This window comes from Parasteatoda tepidariorum, chromosome 2, assembly GCF_043381705.1.
Source record: "Parasteatoda tepidariorum isolate YZ-2023 chromosome 2, CAS_Ptep_4.0, whole genome shotgun sequence".
Taxonomy (NCBI): Eukaryota; Metazoa; Arthropoda; class Arachnida; order Araneae; family Theridiidae; genus Parasteatoda; species Parasteatoda tepidariorum.
In genome coordinates, this window is record NC_092205.1 from 68502605 (window position 1) to 68515835 (window position 13231).

At 30.3% G+C, this 13231-nt stretch overlaps 1 protein-coding gene across 5 annotated transcripts in view; it reads right to left on the reverse strand.

Annotated features, from left to right (window-relative positions):
• The window catches only part of LOC107437455 (nephrin), a 421258-nt gene that overhangs the window by 30047 nt on the left and 377980 nt on the right, over window positions 1-13231 (reverse strand). For all 5 annotated transcript variants that reach the window (XM_071177693.1, XM_071177694.1, XM_043057060.2 and 2 more), the window contains 2 exons: window positions 7419-7622; window positions 3614-3904 (listed from right to left, as the gene is read on the reverse strand). In XM_071177693.1, the coding sequence (XP_071033794.1) occupies window positions 3614-3904; window positions 7419-7622 (495 nt within the window). The remainder of the gene's footprint in view (window positions 1-3613; window positions 3905-7418; window positions 7623-13231) is intronic.

Below are 13231 nucleotides of genomic sequence, written 5' to 3' on the forward strand. Positions count from 1 at the left end.
AGCAGATCTGTTTAATTTTTTCATTAATTTATCGATATCGAAGTGTACGAAAAATGCGTATAAATTTTGAAATAGCATAGATTTCACAGTAGTACTGCATCTTTGAAAATCATGTGTATCTTGTATTTGAGTATCTGATATTTTATTTTATAACAGTCGTTGAATAACCGACCCAATTTGGGGTTTAAGACTGCTAATGTTCAACTCCGTAGCCTTGTAATTTTGAACCCAATCCAGAAGACAAGAGAAGTTCTGGATCAAGTATTGGTAGAAATTAGTGAACGAATTTTTGATGGAACTAATCTGTATTTGCGATATAGGAAGAGTAAAACCACGAAAACCTCCCATCGTTAGCCCGACAACAAGGGAAATCCAACCTATCCGTTTACCACAGAGGGTACTTTTACGCCAGCACTGTGTTTGATTTGGAATTCGTATCCACCAGCCATTGCTACAATTCGAACTCGGTTCACCTCATAGGCAGGCGAACGCTCTATTCTCTGAGCCACCAAAATGTATACAAGAAATGATTTTAAACATGCTATGGAGTCGAAAAGTAAATTAAAAATTTTGAATAAAAAGAAAGCTTGTTCATCTAATTTTAAAAAAAATCAATTCACTTTTTTAAGCTGCTTGATTTCATTTAAACATTACACCTACGGTGATAAAATTAACAATATGACAAACTCAACTCTTTGGCAAAGTTCAAAAAATAATTTCTAAGAAGCTTGTGAAGAATTATATATGCTTTACAAAAAAAATCAGGAATTCGCATGTACAATATCTAGAACGTTGCCAAATTGAAAAAAAATTACATTCTAAAAAATCGCTTGTATTGAATACATTCGACTTATTTGTTGGAATACATTTACGCTGCAGCTGGTGAATATTGTAAACAATTGCTTCAGTAAGAATTTTAAAGATTCAAATTATGTTTATTCTTTTAACGTTGGGTACAGTACTCAAGATGAAGACATTTTTTTACATTGGTACATAGTAATAACTTTCTGACCGTTTACTTGGATATCCAAGGAAAAAAGTTTAATAATTATAGCTTTGCTTTTTGGAGGGATTTTTCTAGTATTTTGCCGTATTGTAGCGTCAACTGAAGTTTTTTTCACTGTAAAGACAGTGCTATACACTGTTGCAAGTTAAGAAAAAACCATTATCCAATCGAGAAAGCCTGTTTGCATATAAGTGCCGAATGAATGTCAAACTCCCAGCACAAACGTATTTCAACATCGTTAAGTCTTGAAAACATGCTGCAGAGCCTCCTTTTTGCCTGCTTCCTTATTAACAACAATAATCAACTAACGAGTAATGATAATTAATGAAAATGATAACGAAAAATAATGGCAAAAATGCGTCTTTCTGTTCTCATTTAAAGAAACTGATGAAAGAATAATAAGTATTGCTTCTTGCAGACGATTTTCTTAGACAGCGAAACAAAAGTAAAAATTCTTCATCTCTTACTTGATTTGTTAAGAGAATGTCAGCATAAGGCGCGCCATTTTTAGTGGTCCAATTAAATCCAATGCAACGTCATATAGATGTTTCTTTTTCAAGAACGAATGTTCTCCTTCGTTACTGAAATAGATCACCAAGTCTGGAATTCAAATAAGACTATGAAACTATAACCATTTCTTATTAATAATTTCGTAAAAGATGGCAGGAATTAAATTTCGGACTGACATATTTTTGAAAAGCTCTTATATTGTTTTGAAAGCATATTTGTATAATTTGATAACGAAATAAAATGGAATTACATGCAGTCGCAGATGATTACTTAAATCCTATACAGCAATGGTCATTTCTCAACTTGCAACGGGTATAGTTTCTGGGATACAAATTCCGTTGTGCTATTTCTCCCCTTATAAAGAAACGAAACCAGTTACGTAATGACATATTCTCCGGCCAATAAGCATACTTTTGTTTTTACCTTTTCCCAGATATATCAAACTATCTTAAAAACTATGCTTCTAATGTTCCACAACCAAGTAGTATTTTAATCTAAATTTCTTTGTCTTATTATCCATGAAATGAACAAATTTTTCATATGTTTCACTGTAAAAGCAATATAATCGAATTTTAAAAGTTTCGTTTGTTATAAAATACAAATTAGAATTTTCCACAAATATTTAATACTTCTTCGATAGAAGATTACAATTGTCGTTTTAAGCTCATGTCTCGGAGAAATCTGAAAAGACTTATAGATACAGAGTGACAGTTATAGGAGCCGGTGAGCAACAGCGAGGGGAAAAAAATGGAAAAATTGATATTCAGCAGGAAAAATGAAGAACTTAAAAGAAATCAATTTATATAGTAAATAAAACTGCTATTCCAAAATGTGATGAAATAACCAGTGATGAATTAGCAATCATACGTATAAGGATCCCTTTTTACATATTTTCCATTAAAACAGCACAGTTAAATACCATATTTTAAGATTTTTGACTGTAAATTCTCGGCATCAATTTTCTTCCCTTGAAATAATATAGAGATACGGAAGGTAGCAAATTTCCCTCTCATTTCGATCTCCAATTACATGGTTTCATTATGAGGACAGAAATTATCCGGCATTAAGTGCTCTACTTTGCCACTTCTACCGTTTTAACAAAAATTCGAAAATGGAGTTGGAATTTTCCTTGAGACTCTTTTAATCTTTACTAAATGTTCCTTCGTATTGATCTATCAATTTTTGATCGGTATTCAAAAATACCCGTACTTTTAACTGCCGTATTATTTCAAATGTTTTTGTCTAACTGATGGTTGTGCTGGCGGTGATGAACTGTGTTCAGTATGTTAAAATAATATTATACACTTTTCTTTAATTGACGCTGAGACGTTGGTAACTCATGTTTGATTCATTTAATCAAATGGTTTATTTCATGGTGCATAAAAATAAACTATTTTTCTGTTTGAAGTAAGCATCATATGAATTTCTTATTTGAAATGCGTCAGTCATTACTTTTATTAATTGATAAAAGCTTCACTGCAGCTGATTCTTTTGAGAGAAAATTTCTGTAAAATAATTTAAGTGAGTTCAAACTATTTTTGTAGCATACTTAAAAGATTGTTTAGTACCAGATGCATTTATACTATCTTATATAAAAGCATTGATTTAAGTACTGCCAAAAGCAGTGAGTAATGCTATTGGAATTTGATCATTGTCTAATAAAATTCGACCTATTGCGTTCCATAAAAAGTAAGTTTTGCATATTGTTTAATAAATATGCAACAATTCTAACTTAAAGTATTTTGAAATTATTAAATTACGATCTTCGTTTATTTTTTTTAAAAAATAGATCAACATCGCATTAAAAATTCTAAAAGTAAAAAATAACAACGAAAAATATTGCAAAAATTCGACTTTTACAAAAAGGAAAAAAATATTATTTAAATATGTGCTACAATGACGAAAAGAAATACTATGCAATGTAGCATAACATACTTATTCATTTGCATTTTAAACGCTACCAAAAAAGGAACATCAGTCATTTTCTCATAAGATTTCAACAAAATTTAATCACATTTCTCTAACTATTTCTGTAAGATTATTTTGGCAAATAAAGCATTCTAACAAGTATAAAATGGAAGAAAAAAAGGTACTTACAATAAACAGTCAATGTCCATCCGTCTTCAATCGCACTGTTAGACAATGAAGGGTTCTGAGCCCTGCAGGATAGAATTTTCCCATTGTCTTCAGCTTTCGGTAGAAAGTTGAGTGATGTGGAAGTAAGATTATCCGAAAACGTTTCCTTCCCCGCTTGAATACGTTTATTGTCCAACCACCAGGTTAGTTGGGCCCTGGGGCGGGCACCTGAGCTCTCACAGAATAGTTGAATTTTTCGTCCTGCTGAGAAAGGCCTCTGGATACTTGTTATCCGGACATCCAGGGGTTTTACTGCAAAAGCAGAAAAAAAAGGAGATTTCAGTCGTTAAAATTTTTAAAAAATGTCTTGTTATTGGTTTATATCCTAAGGTAAAGGAATTCTGAAAATGCCTTATTATGCGGTTTCGTTAAAATATGTTATTTTAAAATAATTTGCTTGAATTCGTTTTTTTTACCGATCAGATTTTTGAAAGAAAAAAAAAACAATTTAAATTATTATTAATATGAAAATAGTGGATTGACTAATTCCTATATGTTCCTTTTTCATGCATTTAATAAGTAGCTTTAAATTTTATCTTCAATTGCTTACCGGAACATAGTGCTTATTAGAAGGACTTAAAAAATATTTTTTTTTCTTTTGTTGAAACATTGTTGTTCATAGACATCATAACGGAATATTGAGGGCCGTGATAGCCTGGTCGGTAGGGCGCTGGGCCCAAGAGTTCGTGTGCTCGAACCCCGTCGACCGAAGACTCCCTGTGAAGTAAATGGCTACTGATGCACATTAAATCTGTCGAGTCGCTAAGTCCTCCGTGTTCGCATAACAAATCAGAACCTTTGGGGATACTGAATTGGAGATTAATCGTTCTCTGAATCAGGTCAAAATTACGATCTGTGGATGAATGAATGGATGTATGAATGGGTTCGTCCTATAACCGGGTGTGACGTATGAGTGTGACGGAAGTCGAATTCTTGGTCATAGATGGCGTCACTGGAAAGTAAGAGCAATTGCGCCCCTCTGCCTTAACAGGCATACGAAGAGAAAGAGGGAACGGAATATTAGACGTTAAAACTTATTCATAGGTTCAACTTGAACATAGACATTTATCGTGTTTATAGGTTTTATAACTTGCTCATATGCTTAAATCTGTACGTGATATTATAATAATGATATTTTTTATTTATTCATTTATTTACTTTTTTTGGAGAAATAGTCAAATTTAGTACTTTAGTTTAAGTTTATCTGCGAAATAAATATCAATTTAATCTTATTTGCAGATAGTATAACTTAGTCATCTATGTTATGAAATCGTAATAACTGCATTTTTAAATTTTTAAATTACATTAAAATTTTAAAATATTTTTGTCGCACAGTTTTTAAAACATATTTGCCTTCATCAGAACATTTTTTAAAGAGGGGAGGGAGGAAATCGAATTTATCGTAGAAAAACATTGTTATTTGTGGTTAAATGTTAGTTAGCATTTTTAAACATTGCAGATATTGTAATTCTTTTATTTTGTTCACATATCTTGATGATTATTATACAGCTTTAAAAATCTTCATAAATGTACACAAATATATTTAAAAATTATTTTTCTTCTTTAATACCTTAAAAGAAGCAATAGAATATTTAATGCTAAATTTTATGAGGAGAAATCTTTTCCATAAAACCTTTATTATTTAACGATAATATTTTATAACACGCTCATAGACATTCCTTATTTTCTTTCTTCTGCATATTTCTTTTAAATCATACAAAAATAAATAAATTGATTTTACGTGAATGGAACGACCTTCTATTAATTTTACTTAGTTTCTAATAAGCATATCTCTGTACCAGGCATTAACTATTAATACAAACAAAACTTATAATACTTAGGAATTTTTATTTATTTTTGAAATTTAATAAAAACTGATCTGTAACTAAAAATTATACTTATGTTAAATAACACCAGTGAATATATTAATAACATGAATATTATTTTTCTAGCATCTTTTAAGCTCAAGTTGAAATCTTAACTTATATTATAATCTGTTATCATAAAAACTGCACTTCATCTTTCAAATAACTTTTTACAATTTATATAGTTGCATTTACTTATACATCCTCATACTTAAGCTGCAATAGTAATTCGCATAAGCAGAAATGTGGTTTTTTAAACTTAGTCTAACCAATTTATTAAATTAACGAAACAATTACGTCATTTAAATAAAAAAAAATCATTTCTATACCAATACTTATCAAAATGATTTATGTTAATCTCCAAACGATATCTGCATATTTTACATCACTCGAAGGTAGATCTTATGACTACTATATTAAGTTGTGTGATTATTTAAATTTAGTTAAATTTCCAATGAAAACATTTGAAAAGTTTAAAATTACTTGGAGAAGCAAATATTGATTTTTTTTAAGTAAAATATTAAATGTTCTAGTTTGAAATTTGACTTTCCTCTATTTTAACGTTAATATTTTTGTTTTGCTAGATGATGGAATGACTGCTATTAAAAAGAAGAAAAATATGCGAAAATAAAACGAAAAACACGCAACACTATTTTTTAACGGATATTAAATTAAGGAAAACTGGCAATATGGCTAAAAATTTATTTTTCATTATAAAAAAGTGAGGTATTTAATGAAATTATTTTGATAGTCATATTATAATTTTTGAGGTGCAAGCGAATCAAGAATTATTCCTGAAAAAAAAAACGAAAAAAGCCGAAAAGTTCAAACTTTCTTGAATTTTTCTTTTGATAAACTGTCAAGCAGAATGAAATTGCTTTAAACAGTTTGCCTTTCAGAAATTCTATCTAGATTGAAGAAAGTTCTGTAGAATATTTTTGTTTTAACAGCTTTAATCTTCTTCTTTTTTTATTTTTTTTTTCATCTGCCATTTTCGAAGGAAATTGCCGCAAGCACGCGTCGGCAATGTCATTTCCTACCATTTTTCTTCCTTTGATGCTCTTGACTCAAAAAGACAATGTTGAAAAGAGCTCAATTTTGACAGCTTTTCATTTTTCAGTCATACCATGAGGAAAAAAAAATAGGCTATTCACAAAATTTAAAAATATATACAGATTTTTAACTTTGTAAAGTATATACTGATTTTTAATCTTAATTTAATTCACGATTAGATTTTTTTTTTATTCTTAAGGTTTCTTCTTAACTTAATGAGAAGAAGAAAATAAAATTATTTATCATACGTTTACATATGCAGTGAAAATTAAAAAAAGCTACTTAAGATAAGCTGCGACGACAATAAGATTATTCTGGTTAAATAATCTCATCTCTAAAACAATATCATAAAATTTCGTAGTGACGGTTATCAATTTCAGTTAAACTTTCTATGATATACAGTTCTCTAACTGGACTCTTTATATTTTAAAGTAATGTCTTATTTTGACTTTAAAGATCTGGCTATAGCTACAGTCCAATGGGGTCCATCATAAGTTTATTGACCTTGGGATTTGGGGTGCAGGAGCAGATTTTCCGTTTGCGTCGGCATGAAAACGATTTTTGATGTCACTTTTGACAAGTGTTCTAAATATATTAATGGTGGCGATTACATAACACCTTTGACTATCACTTTAGCAAACATAAGAAAGTATAAAAATAAGTTTTGAATAACTAATAAAACGTGAGCTAGATAATTAGATATTGGAGCAGATATTTGATTATCTTCTTAACCATGGAATGTTGCAGTTATGGTTTAAAATCTTGCCAAATAGTCGTAGTTATACTACATTTCGATACGAAATTAAAATAACATCTAAAAATTCTAAGTTAAATTAGTGTTTACTTACAATTGATATCTATAGTGATAGATGCTGTAACTGGCACTGTCAAATTTGTATTTGCAGCTTGACAGGAATACGTCATCATCAGATCGTTTCGATGAAGTTTTGGCAAAGCAAGCTCATTTCTAACATAACCTTGACTTGTCTGAGAATAACTATCATCTACCAAAACTGATTCTCTCCACCATGTGACGATTGGGTGTGGGATGCCTGCAAAGAAAAAAATAAAGATTTATTTCAATCATATTTTATTACAGTTTAAAACTAATATAATCACTCTATATATATTTCTCTCATGCGGTACCATAAGCACGGATATTTTTCGATTAATTGGTAAAACCATAGTTATTATTCATTCTGTTAGATTGTATTAAGTAATAATTTAATTAGTGTTGAATGGTGAATTTATTATTATTATTATTAGAATTAGAATTAGTGAATTAGAATAGTTATATTAGAATTAGTGTATTTATTTAGATTCACTTTGTTAAGTTATCTTAAGCAATAATGTATGCAGTGTTGAATAGTTAGAAATCAATTACGTTTTAATTTAGAATAATGCTGTATTTTTGCAGGAATTAAAACTTAGTTAAGAAGTAATTACTTAGATTTCTCCTTGCTATTGTGCCGGAAACTGTCATACAAATGATTGGTGATGCAGCTTGTCTTTTTCCAGCAATAGCATAAATACGATACTTCCGAGTGGGCAACAGCTAGACGGTGGAAAAATTTTGCCAATATATTGCTCGAAACTAATTGTGATGATCGGATTGGTAGAGTAATTAATGACTTAGAATATTTAAAGACAGTTATGTTGTTCCTTCGGCTAAGATAATATTAAACTTTCCATATCGTACTATGAAAGGTGACGAAGCTGATTACAAACGTTGGCCAGCACATAATAAATTTGAATATTTCAAGAAACTATGTAAATAACTTCACATTAGAATATGAGGAAATTATAAAACGTCATTTTAATGCTAAACGTTTCGGGTGTATATAAATATGCCATCATGTATCTCGAGACAATGTGCGACATTATATAATACGCATCATTATAATTACACGTTGACTGCTTCTAAATGACTTCTTTCATTTTCTGTATCTAACTAAGGTAATCCAGACAATGATGGTGGGATAGGGAAGAAAGGGGCATACAGGATGCGAATTACCATACATTTTCCTATGGATGCTCCGAGGTGATGTGTGCATGCTTATGTATACGTGTAAGATATCTCCTCCGTTATGCCTCTTGCTTTCTGCTCGTTAATCACCTAACCAGTTTAAAGAATCTGTATTGTTCTTGTGAAGAATGCAGGCCCTCTAATGATTCAATATTAACTATATTTTGGCCCTTTTTAATTTAAAAAAAAACAGTCTAAGAATTATTAAAAAAAATTGTTACATTGTCAAAATTATATTTACCTAAAACATAAAATCTAAAAAAAAAATAGTTTGAATCGTTTTTCATTTATATTTAAGAAAGTAAGAATAATTGATTTCGCAAACTTAAGAAATTTCATTTTGCTTAAATCTAAATAACTGCTAATGAATGCAAATTTGAAAACTTATTGTTTAGAAATGAGCTGTGTTTTGAAGATTTTATCTTTAAAGCAGGAAAAGACACCGGTGTTTCTAGCTGTATTTCATGAACATAATTATTAAAATGCTGAATAAAATACTTTTTACTTTGAGCTAAATTATCACAAGATAATGAAAAAAGTATGAAAAATATGTTGAATAAAAATATCGAATAACATATTCGGATTTTCGGATAAGATTTAATTGAATTAAGCGACGTGATGAGAGTTTGTCGAACCTGATTGGCTGACTCTCGCGCAACTTCGTGTTTGCAAGTATCCAATAGGAAATGTATAACGCATTATTTGAAAAACGGTGCGCCTTAATTTCACAGAATTTTATGTCTTATGATGTACGCTATTCATTCAAATGAAATTAACACTATCAAAACACTTTATGATTTATAATTTTAAGCAATTCTCCGGAAATGGATCAATGAACATTACTTCCGTGCAACAAAATACTGTCCATATTTTGTCGCATGGAAATAACTTTTATTATTAATGACTATTAATTAACACACTTTACTTCAGAAGAATATCTGTGATGTAATAAATACTAATTTAAAAGTAAATGCGTTGATTGGAGAGATAAGCTTTAGTATTGCGCCAAATTAAATTTACATTTAGAATAAAACTTCATGAAAACAGTTGTTTTATCTTCCGTAATTGCTTCAATGAAAGAACTGATCAACCTTGTGATTTTTATCAATAAATAAAGCTTGAAAGAGAATTTTATTTTTATATTTTACGATATCTCTACAGGAAGCGAAAATTTACCCTCAATTAACTTTATCCTATTCGATTCCTGTTATTTATTTTCTAGTCAACCTTATCTGAGTTCGATGAAACTTAAGATTAGAATATATGAGCCATGGTAGCGAAGGAGTGGAGCGGAGTCTCAATTCCAAGGTTCGATTCCCAGTTATAGCTGGTCGAGACAAATTCCGCACCCGTCTCTCACAGACCACAGTGCATAAAATATTTTCAGAGGTAGAATTTCCTGGCCGTTAGGCTAACCGTAGAAGGTTTTCGTGGATTTCCTCTCCATCTAACGCAAATGCGGGTTAGTTCCCTCAAAAAGTCCTCCACGAAGGCAAATTTCCCCCAACACTCGATTCTGGAGTTTCCTTGTCTTCTGGATTGGGTTAAAATCACAAGGCTGCGAATTTGAACCTTTGTTATCGTAAATTCAAAATTTAGTCTAGTGTTCAAAGACAGTCTTAAAATAAAATGGAAAGTTTATAAAAAAATTCATTCTTTACTTTGATGGAAGAAATCCAAATTGTGGTAAAGCTGTTTGAAATAAACTTTAAGCAAAAATAGAACAAAAATTAAAATTTTTAATATCTTTTCTTGAAGTATCCTATTTATTTTAAAATTTTCCTCTTAAGATATACACTAATTTTGTATCATAACATATAAAAACAATACATTACAATAAATTAGAGCGAATACAAATATAATTTAATAACAACATATAACAATAATATATATAACAATAATATATATAACAATAATATATATATAACAATAATATATATAGCAATTTATGTATCCAAACAAAGACTGTGTCTCTTATTGGAGAAATTTTATACCCTTAGACAGAGGACGGGAAGCTTTAATAAATTAAATTTTTCCAAATTTCTATTTTGATAAATAGTTTTTATGGCGAATGCGGAGTTAAATATAATTTTATTATCACCTCATGAAACTTTCGAGGCAAGATTAATGCCAAACTTTTAATCAAATCCTGGCTTAAAATTTATTGTTCAATTTATTTCCTTCGCCGTAAAAGTTTCGATCGAATAACTCGATTTCTGCACGTAACGACATCTACGACACTGTGAACGCCACTTTCTAAAGGAGATGACACCCCCAATTCTCATGGTTTTGGAGAAAGAGCATTGTGCTTGGAAGGCATCCAAAGAGTATCTAATAAACGAAATTAAATTCTCACGCAAGGCATGGATGGAATTGGAAGATCGAAAGCATTTTATGCATAATTAAATTGACGAAAATGTTCCCTGATTAACGGATGCATCGAGTGATATTTCTAATTTGTATATTTTCAATTTTATTGAGTTTATTTTAGAATATATTTTAGTGGGGATGTAAAACCGCGATTATTTTTTTTGGAGTTATTAATAGTTTTAAATGGTAACAGCTTTAGTATATAATAAACTTGGATTATTCTATTCGAGTTTTTTTTTCTATATAAAGGATAAAAACTATTTTTAAGAGACGGTATTAATCAAATTAAGTTCTCACGCAAGGCATGGATGGAATTGGGATATTGAAAATGTTTTATGAATTATTAAATTGACGAAAATGTTCCGTGTTAAATGGATGCATTGAGTGATATTTCTGACTAGTACATTTTCGATTTTATTAAATTTACTTTAGAATATATTTAAGTAGTGAAGTAAAAACGCAATTTTTTTTATTTGGGGTTATAAAATGTTTTAATTGGTGCGAAAATTACAATTATGTGTCATTTAAGGTTATCGTAATTACCGAAATTTTCATCTTTTAAAAAATTTCGTAAACTTCGAAATAAATGTTAATACGGTAATGCAAGGTCGTAACTATATTGAAGATGACCAATCACAAATAACGTGTCTGGTGACAATGGTAGACTTCACCCATTTTTAAAAACAGACACAAAATTATTAGAGTTTGTTTGGGAAGTGATGCTGCATGATTTCTGGTAGCTTCATGGTCCAGCTTTCATAAAATGTTTTATCGATATCAGCGAAAGTTTAATCTAAGTATGCGATTTAAGGTTATCATGATTACCAAAATTTTTATCTTTTTAAAAGTTTTGTAAACTTTGAAATAAATGATAATCCAGTAGTGCAAGATCGGGACTATATTTAAGATGACGAATCACAAAGAAAACGTGTCCGGTGACAATGGTAGGCAGCATACATTTTTAGCAATAGGTAAGAAATTATGATTTCTGGTATCTTCATGGTCTTGCACTCATAGAACGTTTGATCCATATCAGCGAAAATGCGCTAACTCTAAGCCCATATTTAATTTTAATCTTTATGTACTATTGGGTCGCCAAGAAAGTAACGTTTGCTTTTAATGCGAAATAAAAGTCGATTTATTTTTCTCAGCAAAAATCGAAATTTAAGTAGTCAAATCAATCATTCATCCTGTTTCATGATTACTTGCCATCTTTCTGGTATCTTTATTTATGGTCCTGCCCTCAGAAAAAATGTGATTAGTATCAGCTTAAATTTCAACTAAGTGTGATTTGAGGTCATCAAAATTATCGAAATTTTTCTCTTTTGCAAATCGAAGTTTTCACCACTACAGTAATTTAATTTTTATCGAAATTTTTACCGCGACAATGGTAGGTATCACACATTGTTAGCAACAAGTTCAGAAATATTAGATCTTGTTTGGGAAGTGAAGTCGCATCCCACATATAGCCTAACACATATAATGGTTTTAAGGAAGATTCTTTAAAGGACAGACTTTCTGAATTCGGTTGGACTAGAAAAAATTTATGGCCTAAGAAAATATCTTAAGTCAAGCCCAATAAAAAGAAAAACAAAAGTGTTACTCTATAAATGTCTTATACGATCAGTGCTTACATACGCATGTGAGACCTGGACAAAAACCCATGGAGATGAAAATATGCTAGCTAGTTTTGAGAGAAAAATACTGCGAAGCATTTTTGGTGGAATAAGTAAAAACGGTGCCTGGTTTAGAAGATCAAACACGGAACTTTACAAAGCTTATAAAGAACCTGATGTCATTAAATTTATCAAAATTCAAAAGATTAAATGGGTTGGCCACATTATAAGAATGGAGGATAGCAGGACAACCAAAAAAGTTTTCTGTGCCAGGCCAACAGGTACAAGAAAAAGAGGACGACCAAATCTAAGATTTTTAGACTGTCTTGAAAAGGACCTACAAATTTTAAAGATAATTAACTGGAAAACCTTGGCTAAAGGAGGAATGTCTTGGCATAGGCTTGTTGAGAAGGCCAAGGCCCATCCTGGGCTGTCGTGCCAATGAGAAGAAGAAGAAGAAAAAGTTAATTAAAAGTTTCACTGCAATTTACTTAAAACTAGACAAAGATTTACGTTTGAAATACTTGTTTCAGTCCATGGCTTATATATATTTTGGAAAAATCTGTGGCATATTCGTCTATTTTATTTATACGTTAATCCGATATATATATATATATATATATATATATATCAAGACCTCTCACTTAGG